The sequence below is a fragment of the Rhineura floridana genome, chromosome 11 (assembly GCF_030035675.1).
Source record: "Rhineura floridana isolate rRhiFlo1 chromosome 11, rRhiFlo1.hap2, whole genome shotgun sequence".
Lineage (NCBI taxonomy): Eukaryota > Metazoa > Chordata > Lepidosauria > Squamata > Rhineuridae > Rhineura > Rhineura floridana.
In genome coordinates this window covers 5,329,320-5,345,934 of record NC_084490.1, presented here as the reverse complement: position 1 = coordinate 5,345,934, position 16,615 = coordinate 5,329,320, and the positions used below count along the sequence as shown (strand labels likewise).

The following is a 16,615-nucleotide window of genomic DNA, read 5'->3' as shown; positions in this document are numbered from 1 at the left end:
CCGGGTTCCAACTCACAGGGAGGCCCGGAGGGTGATGACAAGATCTAGGGCCTTCTCAGTGGTGGCCCCCAAACTATGGAACAGTCTCCCCGAGGAAGTACACCTGGCGCCGACTCTGCTCTCCTTCCGGCGCCAGGTCAAAACCTTCCTATTCTCTGAAGCATTTTAAGTTACACTGATTTACTTTTTAAAATGTTTATTGTATTGGATTGATGATTGTATTTTAGTATTATTTTGTTATTCATTGTATTTTTATGCTATTTTATGTTCACCGCCCAGAGAGCTATTGCTAGTCGGGCGGTATATAAATTTAATAAATAAAATAAATAAATAAATAAATGCCTTTATCAGCAGTTTGGGACATAGAAATTTAGGCTGCCATCCCCTGCATGCTCACTGAGGTATAAGTCCCTTTGAAGTCAGTGGGTTTTTTACTCCCAACTAAATGTTGCTCAGGTTACCAGCAGAGGAAACCTCCCCATGGTTTATTTCTGATGTGGCTGTGTCTAGCTGAGTGCAGAAGGAAGCAGACTGAAGGTCTGTGGGACCCCAAGGTGCAAAAATAGTGTGTGGGGGAGGTGCAGCCAGATGCAAAAAATCATAGGAATGATATCATCATCATCATTCATTCGTTCATTCATTCCACATCACCCTTCCTCCTATAGGAGACCAGATGTCTGATATATAACTTCTTGAGATATAATAATCACAAAACCTTAGTTAAATTTCTGTATGACGTATCTAAATGTAACCTGTACTAAAACTGCTGAGTCCCTGAATATTTATATCCCAAAAGCCCAGGTGAACAAATATCTCTTTAGCTGGCATCTGAAAAATGGCAATGTCGGGGGACAGATATACCTCCCCCAGGAGGGAATTCTACAGTCAGGATGCCACCACTAAAAGGCTCCGTCTCACACGCCATGCTGTTGGAACCATGATAGGGCCTCTCCTGCCAATCTTAAGACATGGGTCAGTGAGTACTGGGAGAGGTTCTCCTTTAAGTGCTTGGGACCGAAACTATTTAGGGCTTTGTACACCAGTACCAACACTGCGAATTGGGCCTAGTAGCTCATAGCTGCGCTTTAAATATTGGAGATGCGCGGTTCTTCCTAATTGCTCTGCTTGACCTAGCCAGACACAAAACTACACTTGAATTATTACAGATCTGGAATTTTTACGCAAAACTCCAAAACTTGGCCAGCAGAGGTAGACAAAGAGAGTCAGTTAGTATCCCTGTTTTACAGATGAGGAACACTGAGGCAGGGAGAAAAGCAGAGATTTTGCACCAGGCGAGATTTATTCATTTTGATTGGCTCTTGATAAATCAGAAGCTCTGTGCTAAGAAGCACCCAGAGATCTACCCAGGAATCCTGAGCTATTTTTGCCTGGCCCTGGCTTAGTGAATCCTTGCCTGGGAAAGGTTTTCCAGATAAACTTCAGTGTGTCACACTTATTAAAGGCAATGGTATCAGCTGGCCAGTGTGAGAAATAGGATGCTGGACTAGATGGGCCACTGGCCTGGTTCAGCTAGCTCTTCTCATGTTCTTAGGAGCAGGGCCAGGAAAAACAAAGTTGGCAATCCTAGTAGATCTCCAGTCTCCCACCCACCCACCTACCCATTTTATTCCTGCAATTCTTTTCACCGCCCTCAACAGTGATCCATCCCACTCCATAAGAAACCGTTAGTAGTTGGATCTGTACATTCCAATCCCAGTGTTTTGTTCTGGCCATTTCCTTCCTCCAAATATTGTCATCACTATCCATCATTATTTAAGGCTGCAACCCAATCAGGAGTCATTTTAATTGCTTCATCATATGAGTTTGAGCCGATTAATCAAATAACATATCAATTAAATTAGCATACATTTGCATCTTGGTAAAACGGTGTTTCTGAAGCGAGAACCCTGAGCCTACATCTCTGAAGAGGCATCCCCACCTTAGAGTGAGAGAAAATACAAGAGAATGCCTCTTTTAAGATGATTTCCAAAGTAGTAGCTGGTTAAGGCTGTACATGTCTACTCAGAAGTAAGTGTGTGTTGGATTGCAGCCTTAGTCTTTTGCAGCAAAAACACCACCAAGTTGTCTTTTGGCGACTTAAAAACCAATAAATTTTGTAATAATAATAGTTTTATTATTATTATTAAAGTAAACTTGTTGCTCATTACCCAAAGGTCTCCAAGTAAATGCAACACATTTAAAACATAAATACACTATCCCATTGAAAGCATTAAAGAATGATACAAATTTGCAAATATATAAATTACAAATTTACAAAGACTCGTTGCCTTTGAAGATAGTGCCTGCCAGCTGCAGTTTTTCTGAACACAGGTACCCCCCCAAAAAATTACACATAAATGTTTTTAAATCTGCTGCCTGCAATTGGCGACACTTTTTTAGTAGATTAAATATTGTTAATCAATGACTCTTAACAAACAAATATCAAAACTTTTTAAAATTATTATTATTATTTGGGTCACTTTGAGTAATTCATTTTTGGGGAGAGGGGTGCTTTCTTCATCTTCTTTTTCTCCATCCTAAAATGAACTATTCAACGCGACTCACAAGAACTGTCTCCAGGACAGAAGAGCCAGAATAAAATCCACAGTAAAAACCAAGGCCAGAAATCCTTTTCGGGCGTCTTCTCAGCGAGCACCCAGCCTTCCCTCTCCCCTCGTCCTGCCTAGGGGACCCAGGCGTCCTGGACCCTGCCTCGGGAGGAGTTAAGCGTCCCCCCCACCGCGCGCCCTCTCCCCCCACCCGGCTGTTCTTAATTGCAGCTTTCCTGTTGCCCTGGCAACGGTGATCGAGGGAGCGAGACAGTCGCAGGGGGAGAGGAATAAAAAATGGAGCGCGGGGAGGGGAGGGAATAAAGCGGAGCCGCCGAGCGGCAAAGGCACCTGCTCTGCTTTAGTGGTCATTATATTTTTAAAGGAGGAGACAAGCCAAGAGGGAAGGAGCCCAGAAGACTACAGCTCCCAGGTGCCTTTGCGCCCCTCAGAGCCAATTTCTCCAACCCCGCAATTCTTCCTCTTCCTTCCCCTACCTCCGCCCATGCTTTAAAAAAAAAAAGGAAAGAGGCCTGTCTGCATGTTTTTGTTTTCAAATAGAATGTAGCGCTTTCTCCCAGGTGCAAAGGACTCTGGGAAGTGTAGTTGTGTGTGTGTTTTTCCGGGGTGTGTGTGTTGTAGCGTTGTCATCATTATAATTGCCAGTGTCAACATGGCGTCGGGCTTAGTTTCCACGGATGGTGGTGGCGGAGGTGGCGCGGCGGCATCCTCTGACTTTTGCGCCGCGGCGGCGGCAGGAAAAGGTCAGTCGCAGTGGAGGGAACCTTCACTTCACCCCGCCGCGCAGTCAGGGGGCGCTGCTGTGCCGCGGGCAGCCCATGCTGGCGAAGAGGGCGTCGATAGGAGGCGCTGTGGCGCAAAGACTGAGGATACGGGAGGGGGAGGGGTCATTGATGCAAAGGAAATGTGGGGTGGGTGTAAAAGGTAGAGGGCCTGGGGGTGTGGAAGCAGTGGCAGCTGGTGGCTCCATGTCAGTGGGGCAGTGGACCACTCTGGATTTTAGTATGAACTTTGAAGGAGGCGCCCAAGGTGCTGCACATGTAGAGGCTCTAACCTGTGTCATTTAAGCGTCATACTTAAGGTTCTATATGATTGTGAGTTTTTGAAACTATAGTTCACCTAAGCTTGCTCTGGATCCCTATAAGGTGGCCATTAATCACTTAAAAATATATACACATAATTGTGATTAACAAAACAGGTTTTTATTGTACTGCTAAAACATGTTGGCTTCTGCCTTCAATCCACTACACACCTGGGAGTAAGTCCCATTGAACCCAATGGAATAATCCTTTCTATTTAAGGCTCCTTTGGAAGGAAAGGCAGGATATACATTAAATGAAATAAATAATGAAAGTTCTGTATTTGCTTACGTACAGGTACATAGATGAAGATGCAACTAAAGCAAGCGAACTAACACTGCAATTCAGTACACGTCTACCGAGAAGTAAGCTCTGTTGGGTTCAATGGGACTTACTCCTGGGTAAGTGTGTAGTGGATTGCAGCCTAAAACATAGATCTTGCAATAGGCCTAGTGCTGTTTGCACTTCACCTGAACCGGACCTCAACTTCTGATGGTCTAATGACATTTTGATGTACATGATATACACAGATATGTAAAGAAGACGAAGAAGGCTAGGACTGGGGAGGGCAGCTATGAGAGAACTAGAAAAGGTCCTCAAATGCAAAGATGTATCACTGAACACTAAAGTCAGGATCATGCAGACCGTGGTATTCCTGATCGTTATGTACGGATGTGAAAGTTGGACAGTGAAAAAAGTGGATAAGAGAAAAATCAACTCATTTGAAATGTGGTGTGGGAGGAGAGCTTTGCACATACCATGGACTGCAAAAAAGACCAATAACTGGGTGTTAGAACAAATAAAACCACAACTATCTCTAGAAACTAAAATGATGAAACTGAGGTTATCATACTTTGGACACATAATGAGAAGACATGATTCACTAGAAAGACAATAATGCTGGGAAAAACAGCAGGGAGTAGAAAAAGAGGAAGGCCAAATGAGATGGATTGATTCCATAAAGGAAGCCACAGACCTGAACTTACAAGATCTGAACAGGGTGGTTCATGACATGCTCTTGGAGGTCGCTGATGCATAGGGTCGCCATAAGTCATAATCGACTTGAAGGCACATAACAACAACATATAAACCCTAAAGTACAACCGTCAAGTATATATTTCTCATATCATATGATATCAGAATGATAAAGTCTGTATTCCACACTTTCTTTTTTAACCAGTTCATGTAAACCTTGAAATTTATTTTTTTTATTTAACAACCTTTATACACCACTTGACTGTACATAAATCCTCTGAGTGGTTTACAGAAAAATAACACAAGCATTCATTTAGTTTTTCTTTGTTTTTTATTTAGAGGCCCCTCGTAGTCTGAGGCCCTAAAGTGTAGCTTATATAGCTTGTGCATAAATCTGGCACTGCACTCAGGCAACTGCTGCCACGATTCTTCCTCTTTCTGGGACAGAGTTTCACAGTAAGGGACCTGGGAAAAGAGACTTTCTTCTTCCAGCTTTGGTTTACTGTTGACAGGATTCAGTGCGGAAAGGGCTTTTGAAGGGTGTATTCATGTAAAGAGAAATTTCCACAGGGAAACTGGGGGGTGGGGGGTGGGGGTGAGGAGAGTCGAAGCAGGCCAACCAGTGCAAGAGATGGTATGGTGAAGTGATCAAAGAGGGTCAGAGAAGACTTGGTGAGACCAAGGTTCAAATCCACCCTCTGCCATGAAGCCCATTGGCTGATCTTGGACCACTCCCCATCTCTCAGCTTAAACTACTTGCAGGGTTGTTGTGAGGAGCGGAGGAATACTTTATACCAGGTGGGGAACCTTTTTCAAGCTGAGGGCCACATTCCTTTCTGGGCAATCTTCCAGGGGCCACATGGCAATGGTGGGCAGGGCCAGAGACAAAAATGGTCAGAGCAACTAACGTGAATGTTACCTTTGTGTTTTTATTATTTATTTATTTCCCTTTATTACCCTTCATCATAAGGTCCCAGGGCAGGGTACAACAATTTAAAATACAATATTAAAAAAAAGCTTTAAAACAAATTATAGTGAGAAGAATATTTATTTTATTTAACAAAATTCATATACCGCTTGAATGTAAAGACCTCTAAGCAGTTTACAAAAAAAATCAATGAAACAGTTAAAAACAAGCAATTTAAAACATTTTAAACAATTACTAACTAAAAACTAACTAAAAAGATTAAAACAGATTAACATTTATGTGCATGGAAAGGCTTGCCTAAACAGAAATGTTTAAAACAGGTGCCAAAAGGAATACAGCAAAGGCGCCTGCCTGATGTCAATAGGCAGGGAGTTCCAAAGAGTAGGTGCTGCCACACTGAAAGAATGATTTCTTACAAGAGCAGAATGAATATTATGTGACACCAGTCACAGCACCTGTTCTACAGAGGAAAGTGCTTGAGTGGGCATAGAATCAGAGTTGGAAGGGGCTTATAAGGCCATTGAGTTCAACCCCATGCTCAGTGAAGGAATCCAGCTGGCTCTTGAAGGCCTCCAGTGTTGGACAGCCCATCACCTCCCTAGGTCATTGGGTCCATTGTCGCATATGGGAACATATAGGGGTAAGGTGGTCATGCAAGTAAACTGGTCCCAAGCTGTTAAGGGCTTTATATACTATTAGTAACCAGGTGTGTAGTCGTCCAGGGACTCAGGGTCTTAGACCCCTTACTTTTTTGGGAGCAGGGTCCCAGGATGGTCCGTATGTCTCCAGAATCATATGAGCGAATGAGCATGAAAGGAGAGTGTGTTAGCCACTGAGAAGAGTCTTCTAACATGCTACCTTGTCCTTTCCTGATGATTCGGAGCCAATCAGAGAGAAAAGAGGTGAGTTAGCCAGTGAGAAGACCCTTCTCAGCAGCTAATATTCTGCATTAACAAGGATCTCATTCTCAACCCAGCAAGAAAAAGAAAAAGATAGGAGAGAGCATGGTTGTGGCTATCATGAAGGGACCCTGTACTTCTGAATTTGCCACTACACTACTGTTAGTAACACCTTGAACTTGGCCTGGTAACAAATTGGCAACCAGTGCAGATCTCTCAGCAGAGGTTTTACACGCTGATAGGATCTCAGCCCCGTTAGCAATCTGGCTGCAGCATTCTGCGGTAATTGCAGTTTCTGGGTCAAGTGCAAGGGGAGAGTACAATTGCAGTAATCTAGTCTGGAAGCCACCTGTGCCTGAATTACTATGTCCGAGGCGCTCTCCTGGAGAATACGGCGGATCTTAAAAGAATATACATCTCAGGTGTCAGAGGCCAAGGTGAAGATTGTACGGCCTTCAAGTCGATGCCAACTTGTGGCGACCCTAGGAAGAGGATTTTCATGAGGCTGAGAGGCAGTGACTGGCCCAAGGTCACCCAGCGAGCTTCATGGCTATGTGGGGATTCGAACCCTGGTCTCCCAGTCGTAGTCCAACACCTTAACCACTACACCACACTGGCTCTAGTGTCGGAGTTTAGAGGTTAATTTCTCCATAAGTGCTATATGCCATACTCTTTGTGACCAAATGCTCTTGCGCACCTCCCTCTCTGTCCTCCAGCCAGGCAGGAAAGAGGGCATGATCAGAGCTCAAGGGCACGTTCCAGACAGTCACAAACACTCCAGGAAGGTATAAAGCAAGGCTGGGGAGAGTCGTCAGGGCCAGGTAAAGAGGTCTGGGGGCCACATTTGGCCTCTTGACCTGAGATCCCCTATCCCTGATCCATACCACCTTGATCTCCTTGGAGCAGAACGAGATATAAATGTAATCCACTTCTGCCTAATGGTGGGGGGACAGGAAAGGGCTTTAGGAGAACTAAAGGTGGTGATATATTTGAGAGTGGCACAAAGATCTTTTGTTGTTGTTATGTGCCTTCAAGTTGATTACGACTTATGGCGACCCTATGAATCAGCGACTTCCAAGAGCATCTGATACAAACCACCCTGTTCAGATCTTGTATATTTTAACAATCTTAATTCAATCCAGCCCCTTAAAATCATAGAGTTGGAAGGGGCCTATAAGGCCATCGAGTCCAACTCCCTGCTTAGTGCAGGAGCATTGATATGGCTGTGCAGGGCGTAGGTCATTAAAAGGATGGCTCTGAGTACCTTTCCCTAGACATCTGTTGGGAATGCTTTGATTTGGATTCCTGCATTGAGCAGGGGGTTGGACTGGATGGCCTTATAGGCCCCTTCCAACACTACCGTTCCATGATTGTATGAGAGGGTGGCTCTGCCTTTCATTGGCTCTGGCTCCACCTACTGGTGGCCTCCCTGCTTTCCACCCCACCAGACCCAATGGCCCCCAACCACCGTATGTCTGTGTGTATCTATCTGTATATGGATATGTTGGGTCAGAATTATTCACTTCTGCTCTCTCCCACAGACTTGGCCTCAGGATCCATTGAGGTGGAACAAAAATTCCTTTTCGGGCCTGACACTGTGGAGAAGCTGGTAACACTGGGAGCCACCCTAGAAGGCTGCGTCTCTTTCTGCGACCGCTATTACGACACATCAGACTGGCGCCTCACTCTCGCAGATCATTGGCTCCGGGAGCGGCAGGGGGCTGGCTGGGAGCTGAAATGCCCCCCGCAGCCACGAGAGGGCTCCCGTGTCCCAGGATCCATCGCTAGCTCAACCACAGAAAACCAGTGGCCACTGAGCCAACCAGAACCACCAGCTGGAGCCCAGAGCCCCATCTCAGAGGGCCACAAGTTGCAGCACCCGCTGCAGTCACTAGAGGTAGCTGGCAAGCCACACGTGGCCACGCAATATCAAGAAGTGACCTGTCCCCAAGATATTTTGGTCTGTGTCGGTGGGCTGCTGGGCATGGACCCAGCCGTGGGTTGGCATGGCGACGTGGCCAGAGCAGTGGAGGAACTTGGCCTGGAAGAGTTTGCCAGTTTTGTAACCCGGCGGTGTAAATACTGTCTGGCCAGCCTCAACCTGAGTGTGGATTTGGATGAGATGGATTTTGGCTATGCCGTGGGAGAGGTGGAGGCCATGGTCAAGCAGCAGGAGGACATGCCAGAGGCTCTGGAGAGGATACAGGAGCTGGGAAGGCAGCTAGGTGAGGCATAAGAAGAGCCCTTCAGGCCAGTGGCCCATCTAGTCTAGCATCAAGTGGAGGGGGGGGTTGGCTCCATGTCAGTGGGGCAGTAGGATCCACTCCGGAGTTTAGTCCAAACTTTCGAGGAGTTGTCTAAGGGCACCTGGAGCGGATTCCAGAGCCCCACTTGACATGGAGCCACCACTGCTAGCACCCTGTTCTCAGTAGCCAATCAGATGCCCCTTCTGGGAAGGAGGACCTGAGCACAAGAGCGCTCACCTCACTTGCAATTCCCAGAAACTAGTATTTAGCAGCACGCTGCCTCTGACAAAGGAGGGAACCACTGAAAGCCTGATCCTCCATGAATTTGTCTAATCTTTTAAAGCGACTGACATATCTAAATAATAAGCTATCCAAAGCCTCACCACTTCCAGAGGACAAATAGGGCATAAGAGCAATTTTTTTTTAATGGACTGCCTTCAAGTCGATTCCGACTCATGTGACCCTATGAATAGGGTTTTCATGGTAAGTGGTAGTCAGAGGGGGTTTCCCATTGCCTCCCTCTGAGGCTGAGAGGCAGTGACCCGCCCAAGGTCACCTAGTAAGCTGCATGGCTGTGTGGGGATTCCAACCCTGGTCTCCCAGGTCGGAGTCCAACACTCTAACCACTACGCCACCCTGGCTCTCTTGAGCAAACACACACACACACAGTTGTTTCTCAGTGGTTGTTCTCCAGAGGCATATTGCCAAAACTCTGGAGGCAGGATGTACCCTTCTCCAATGGGGGCGGGGTTTACATATTTTAAACGTTTTTAAGACTGATCAACAAAACTGTCTTCTTCTTAAGGATCCCCCAAATATTATTCACACACACACGAATTGTTCAAAATTCAGAATTTTTGGATCAGCACATCTCAGAACATTTGGATTTGGCTAGAATTTCATTTCAGTTCTAGCACAATTGTAGAATTAATGTTCGCCTCTCTTTATGTATTCCTGGCAGGCTTGGATAGGAAAACCGCAATTCCTGGCAAGATGTCTGTGTATCTACATAAATTCAGACCTGTGCACTATGAGGCCCTCGTGCGAGCTGGAAGACTGCAGAAAGTGAGAGTGCCAGCAGATGGGCAAGGGGTGGAAAACTGATTTGGATTTGGGAGACCCAGCTATATTTTGGTTGGTTGGGGGTGGTGGTGGAGACTGGATATTTATATGCTGCAGTAGCATCAGCCTCAACTGAGGATAGTTTGGACTGTCTGAGTTTTTTCCCCTCCTCCTCTTCCCTCTGCCAAACTTTCTAATTCCATCCAAGCATCTGGACAGGCTTTTCAACATCCCGCAGCAGTTAGAACTCTCATGAGCATTGTGTGACATCACAGCGGGTCAGCCAATCAGCTGGACACAGAGAGGGGTTCACTGATGGGCAACAGCCAGATTTTGCCTTACTGCGTAGGAAGAGAGAACGAATTGGAAAAGGCGTTTATTCACACGCAGACCTCAAAGGCATCCAACGAGAGTGAAAGGGACAACATTTGAGAGGCAGGTGGGTGGGGAAAGAAGGGAATCTCACATTCTGCATGGAGGGCAGCCTTTGGAGCAAAACCATCACACCCAACGGGCTTGCATCTTAGTATGGCCTTTGCCTTCCTAGTATCCTTAGGCTACAACTCTGACTGGGGCTGCTGGGAGTTGTAGTCCCAATCGTCAGGAGGGCACCAGCTTGGGAAGGTTGATGTAATATACTATGGATCTGTGGAACTCATTGCCCCAGCAGGTTGCAATACTGCCTGACAGGATGCGGAAGGACACAGACCCCTCACTCTGCCTCCAGGGAGTGGTTCTCACACTGCTACTGTGGTGTGATCCACAGTGGCCCTTCTAGCCCCAAGGCCTGCAGCTGAAGGAGAAGGAAGGTGGGGGGTCCTGGTGCCTATAATGTAATCCAACTGGGATAGAAAAACTGACTTGGGTAATGAAGAGGGACTGGTGGTACTATGTTTGTTTTTATTAAGAGGGTTCTTGCCTCCCCCTCCTCCTCACCCCACCCCACTCTTTATCTCCATTGATTTCCATTTAGTCTCACTCAGTTGTTGTGGAATTTCCCCATCTAGCTGATCAATTGAATTGATTTGCCAGCAGCTGAGAGTGAGGAGGGAGAAATCAGGGCTGTCTGAGATGGGGATTCCCTTCTCTCTCACTCTATCCCCCCATTTCTTGTTCTTGCTCTTTCAGGGATCTTTCTTGTGGCCCCTTCCTGCGCCCCCCTTCTCCTCTGATTCAGTGATTAGGTGTGTTATTACTTGGGGTGCCCAGATAAAACAAAGATGCCAGCTTGTGGTAAGATGCTGTAATTGCAAGAGTTTTTTCTTCTTGTGGAGTCTGTTTAGGGGGAACTGAGAGTGGGGAGAGGTAAGGGGGGCTGCTTGCTGTTCATTTCCAGGCAGCCTCTGGGAATGAGCTGATTTCCTCAATCTGTTGTACCAGCGCCCCAGAGGGTAGAGTGTAGGCAAGCCGTAACCGCATGCGTAGTGGGAGCTGGAATCAGAAAGGAATAAACGTATTTGTAATGCCGCTTATATTGTGCACTTAGAAATGTTAAAAGTCACATTCTGCAAAACTGAAGGCTCTGGTTTGGGTGCAGGATTCAACATTGTGGAAATCCCGGCTTTCTTTCTTTCTTTTTTTTTACGAGAGCTAAGTCACTAGTCCTTAGCAAGGGCGACCTGTGTTAATTTGTGTTAAGAAAGGAGAAGGTTGGGGAGTTGGGGCAGACAATACTGCGGTTGCTGGAGCAGGAACAGCTAGGTAGGGTAGCTGCATCAAAGAAATAGGAAGTGACATCACCATGGTGCTTGTAATGCTCCCCAAGTGAAGTCATCCAGCGAGGGCAGAGGAGGAGTGACATCACTGTTATATTTGTGATGGGGACTATGAAGGTGAAGCTTCCTCAGAGGGAAACATCCCCCTGATGCCGCCAATAAAAGTGGCCAACAGGAAGTCAAGGCAACAGTGTCTTGATTATGTCTCTAACGTCACTTTACAGGAGTATACAGAGGAAGTGATGTCACTGCCATGCTGCTCAAACAGCAGCAAGAATAGAGCATTTAAGCTAAGGTCAGGAAATGACATCACAGGTTAATTGCCACTTCCTGCCGGTATACCCCTCGTCTCCTTCTTACCTTCTTTGGGTTCAACACTCGGATGAGCTGAGTGACTGGGGGGCCACCCTGGCCCAGGACTGTAGAACTGCTAGGGGCCAACAACTCCACCTGGAAGGACTGTGGGAAGACAATGGGACAGAAATCCATGCAGTGTGCTTTTCTTTTAAAAACAAAAACAAAACAAAAAAACCCTAAAGAATCCAGGGCCTTTTCCCTTCCTCCTTCCTGCCTCCTCAGCCTGCAAAAGGATTTCTTTCACATCTGGGGTATGTTGAAAGTTGTATTTCAGGATGGTCCTGGGGGCAGCCGCCAGCGTCAGCTAGACATAAGAATGCAAGCAGAGCCCTGCTGGTTGAATCAGGCCAAATGCCCATCAGAGTCCAGCATCCTGTCCTCACAGCAGCCAACCAGATGCCCATTCTGGGAAGCCCACAAGCAGGGCCTGAGCGCAACAGCAGCTCTCCCCTCTTGTGGTTTCCAGCAACTGGTATTCAGGGACATCCTGTCTCTGACAGTGGGAGCCATTGCGGCTAGCAGCCACTGACAACCTTTATCCTCCACAAATCAGCCTAATCCTCTTCTAAAGCCATCCAAGTTGGTGGCCATTACTGACTCCTACAGGAGGGAGTTTAATAGTTCAACCACGTGCTGTGTGCAGAAGGACTTCCGTTTTACTGTGATGAATCTTCCACTTTTCAGCTTCATTAGATGTCCCCATTGCGTTCTAGTATTAGAAGTACAAAGGAGTCAGAGCTTGGAAAAGTTGTTTTTTTAAACTACAACTCCCATCAGCCCCAGCCAGCATGGCCACTGGATTGGGCTGATGGGAGTTGCAGTTCAAAAAAAATAACTTTTCCAAGCTCTGAAAGGAGTATATAGTATAGAGGAGACTTGCAGTCTCTCGCTACTCTTAAGAAAGTAAGGAGAGCCCTGCAGCAGGATCGGGCCAAAGGAGCCCATCATGGACCAGGATCCTGTTCTCCCGGTGGCCAAGGAGATGCCCATTATGGGAAGCCCAACAGTACTACTCTCCCCTGCCCCTGCGGTTCCCAGCAACTGGCATTCAGAGGCATCCTTTCTCCAACAGTGAACGGAGAACATAGACATCGTGGCTAGTAGCCATCGGCAGTTTTCTCCTCCACGAATTTGTCTAATCGTCTTTGAAAGCCATCCAAGGCCTCACCTTGGGGACAGCCACTTGTAGAGAAAACCCGGCAATGTCATTGGGGGTTCTGTTGGAGACCGTGGCGGTGATCAGCAGCAATGTGGGTTCCAGAGGTGGGCGATCCATCAAGAATTCAACCAGCAGTCCATCTCGCTCATATACAGCCATGCGGGAGGAGCCGGCAGCTGTGGAACGGGAGGAAAGAGGACAAGGAAGGAGCGGTCAGCCAGGCCCATTACGTTCCCTCCCTGCCTTGTCAACCACTCTCTGAGGCACACAAGTTGCCAAGGTCCATACCAAGCCGCTACACAGCTTCTATAATCTGAACTCTGCTCAGAGTGTATCCAGAATGCCAGCACTTATTTATTTTTGATGTTTATTAGTCGCTTTTCCCCCAAAATGAAACTCAAAGCGACTTACAAATAAAAATATCTCAAAACATATACAGAATAAACATAACAGTGCAAAAGCATACCAAGCAAAACTCAATACAATAAAAATCATAAACACACAATACAGCTCAAATATAGGTTTTCTGCCACCCTCCTCCTGTCTCCAAAACTCAGAACCTCCCAGTTCAGCCATTGCACTTGACCCTGGGGAGTTGCCGTGGTAGTAATAAGGCATATCTGAGCATATGCAAAGGGCCTTGCCCTCACTGCTAATTAACACTAGCTAGCCTACACGTGCTCAGGACTGTACAAACGTCCAGTTCACAGGCCATGGCTTCTGGGTAAATTTAAGGACCTTGGAAACTCCCCTCTTTATGGAAAAAAAACCCCCTCTTTGTAGCAGGATGTTTGATCCTGCATGATAATCTGCAGTCCGTGCGGCTAATGGGGACCAGCCTGGACAATGCAGATTGTATGTCCAGCTTCCCAGTAGGACATGAATCCCAGAGGGAAAAGGATAGTTTCTGTACCCTCTGGAAACGCCGTAACTATTTTTCATCGTAGGGATTTCATTAGACTCAGCAGTTTTGACTTAATTGTGTCAAGTAAAACAGAGTAGCTGTCTAGTCCTCATTGTTAAAACAAAATAACAGCATTACAGCACCCAACCGATAAAGGGGGCAGCACTTTTGCTCAGACACAGAAGATCAAACAGGAGACCAGTAATGGATGCTTGAAATGGAGAGAGAGAGTCATAAGGAGGAAAGGGCACACAGAGAGATCGGGGACAGATCTTTTGCTATTCATCTGTTAAATGGGAACAGGATATCATAAACACAAAAGAGAAGCCTGCTGGGTCAGGCCACTGGACCAGCATCTTGTTCTCACGGTGGCCATCCAGATGCCTCTTATGGGAAGCCTGCAAGCAGGACCTGAGTGCAAGAGCACTCTCCCCTCCTGTGGTTTCCAACAACTGGCATTCAGAAGCATACTGCCTCCGACAGCAGAAGTGGTTCACAGCCGTGGTGATTAGTAGTCATTAATAGCCTTCTCCTCCATGGATTTGTCTAACCCTCTTTTAAAGCCATCCAAGTTGGTGGCCATCACTGCCTCCTGTGGGAGCGAATTTCACAGTTTACCTATGTCCTGTGTGGATACTGCATCTGTCCTGAATCCCCCCAACACTCAGCTTTATAATAATAATAATAATAATAAAATTTTATTTTTGAGTCGCCTATCTGGCTGAATGAACGGCCACTCTAGGCGACGTACATAATACAGTAAAATACAATATAAAAACCAAGAAAGGACTGTAATCGATAATTAATTTAAACACCAGTTAATAACAATTAAAAGACTAACCCACCCCAGAAATCCCATAGGCCTGCCTGAACAGCCAGGTTTTCAAGGTCCGGCGGAAACTTGACAGGGAGGGGGCATGGCGAAGATCGAATGGGAGGGAATTCCAGAGGGTGGGAGCCACGATCGAAAATGCCCTCTCTCTGGTCCACACCAGCCTAGCTACTTTAACTGGTGGGACCGCGAGAAGGTCTTGTGTGGCTGATCTTGTCAGGCGGCATGATTGGTGATGCTGGAGGCATTCCTTCAGATAAACTGGGCTGAAACCATATAGGGTTTTAAAGGTCAGCACCAACACCTTGAATTGGGCCTGGTAAACAACTGGTAACCAGTGTAGATCTATTAACACCGGAGTAATATGATCACAGCGACGGCTGTTTTTACTCAAACGTGCTGCCGCATTCTGTACCAGCTGTAGTTTCCGGACCATTTTCAAGGGTAACCCCACGTAGAGCGCATTACAGTAGTCTAAGCGGGAGGAAACCGGGGCATGTATCACCCGTGGGAGCAAATGAGCAGGAAGGTAGGGTTGCAGCCTTCGTATCAGATGTAATTGATACCAAGCTGCCCGGCTCACTGCCGAAACCTGAGCCTCCATGGACAGCTGGGAGCCAAGGCTGACCCCAAGGCTGCGGACCTGGTCTTTCAGGGGTAATCTTACTCCATCGAACACCAGGTCTATATCTCCCAACCTTCCCTTATCTCCCACGAGCAACACCTTGGTCTTGTTGGGGTTTAGTTTCAGCCTATTCCTTCCCATCCAGCTTTACTGGACATCCCCAAATTCTACTGCTATGAGAAAGAGAGAAAACTTTCTCTACTCGCTTTCTCATAGAATCATAGAATAGTAGAGTTGGAAGGGGCCTATAAGGCCATCAAGTCCAACCCCCTGCTCAATGTAGGAATCCAAATCAAAGCATTCCCGACAGATGGCTGTCCAGCTGCCTCTTGAACGCCTCCAGTGTCGGGGAGCCCACTACCTCTCTAGGTAATTGGTTCCATTGTCATATGGCTCTAACAGTTAGGAAGTTTTTCCTGATGTTCAGTCGAAATCTGACTTCCTGCAACTTGAGCCCATTATTCCGTGTCCTGCACTCTGCAACAATCGAGAACAGATCCCAGCCCTCCTCTGTGTGACAACCTTTCATGTACTTGAAGAGTGCGATCATATCTCCCCTCAGTCTTCTCTTCTCCAGGCTAAACATGCCCAGTTCTTTCAGTCTCTCCTCATAGGGCTTTGTTTCCAGTCCCCTGATCATCTTTGTTGCCCTCCTCTGAACCTGTTCCAGTTTGTCTGCATCCTTCTTGAAGTGCAGAGACCAGAACTGGACGCAGTATTCAAGATAAGGCCTAACCAGTGCTTAATAGAGGGGAACTAGTACTTCACGTGATTTGGAAACTATACTTCTGTTAATGCAGCCTAATATAGCATTTGTCTTTTTTGAAGCCACATCACACTGTTGGCTCATATACCATATGTAAATTTATACACTTACGTCACCTGTTACTCACCTTTTCTCTAAATTAAAAAGGCCTAAATCAGCCTCGCGATGTTTCAAACTGTAGAAGGGAAGCTTATTTTTCTCATTCTATCAGCCCCCCCCCCTCCTGATCGCTTATGTCAACTAACCTGGGGGTTTTAGAGCCCCAAGCAAATCAAGGAAAGATTCCGCTACCGGAGTGACCGTGCTGGGCTGGGCTGCAGAGGAATCTGCGGGGCTCCCAAGGAGATCCAAGAGGTCAGAGACCTAGAGGGAAAACAAGACAGTCTTGAAGAGGCGATGGCATGGAGGTCCTATCAGGACTTGTGTGGAGAACATTGGTAGAGGCTTACAGTGGTGGTTGGGGAAGGCTGAAGGAAAGGTAAAAGCCACAACACAGCA

At 46.7% G+C, this 16,615-nt stretch overlaps 2 protein-coding genes across 3 annotated transcripts in view; one reads left to right on the top strand and one right to left on the bottom strand.

Moving 5' to 3' along the window:
• Positions 1 to 2,971: 2,971 nt before the first annotated feature.
• THTPA (thiamine triphosphatase) lies at positions 2,972 to 15,701 on the top strand. Of its 2 annotated transcripts, XM_061588875.1 has the most exons (4): positions 2,972 to 3,313; positions 7,993 to 8,676; positions 9,659 to 9,762; positions 12,904 to 15,701. In XM_061588875.1, exons 1-4 carry the CDS (start codon positions 3,223 to 3,225, stop codon positions 12,904 to 12,906), a joined length of 882 nt encoding a protein of 293 aa, XP_061444859.1. In that variant the 5' UTR covers positions 2,972 to 3,222; the 3' UTR covers positions 12,907 to 15,701. The 2 variants fall into 2 exon arrangements, with proteins under 2 accessions (XP_061444859.1, XP_061444858.1); XM_061588874.1 differs by lacking the exon at positions 12,904 to 15,701 and having other exon boundaries at positions 2,974 to 3,313; positions 9,659 to 12,886.
• The window catches only part of AP1G2 (adaptor related protein complex 1 subunit gamma 2), a 28,151-nt gene continuing 21,658 nt past the window's right edge, over positions 10,123 to 16,615 (bottom strand). Inside the window, 4 exon segments of the mRNA XM_061588876.1 lie at positions 10,123 to 11,190; positions 11,835 to 11,933; positions 13,000 to 13,166; positions 16,363 to 16,480. Coding sequence (XP_061444860.1) covers positions 11,086 to 11,190; positions 11,835 to 11,933; positions 13,000 to 13,166; positions 16,363 to 16,480 — 489 coding nt within the window. The 3' untranslated portion in view covers positions 10,123 to 11,085.

Coding starts and splice junctions, on each gene's coding strand:
- THTPA (XM_061588874.1), top strand. CDS start 3,223: ATGGCGTCGGGCTTAGTTTCCACGGATGGTGGTGGCGGAGGTGGCGCG. Junction 3,314..7,992: donor CGCGGCGGCGGCAGGAAAAG/GTCAGTCGCAGT, acceptor TCTCTCCCACAG/ACTTGGCCTCAGGATCCATT. Junction 8,677..9,658: donor GGAGCTGGGAAGGCAGCTAG/GTGAGGCATAAG, acceptor TATTCCTGGCAG/GCTTGGATAGGAAAACCGCA.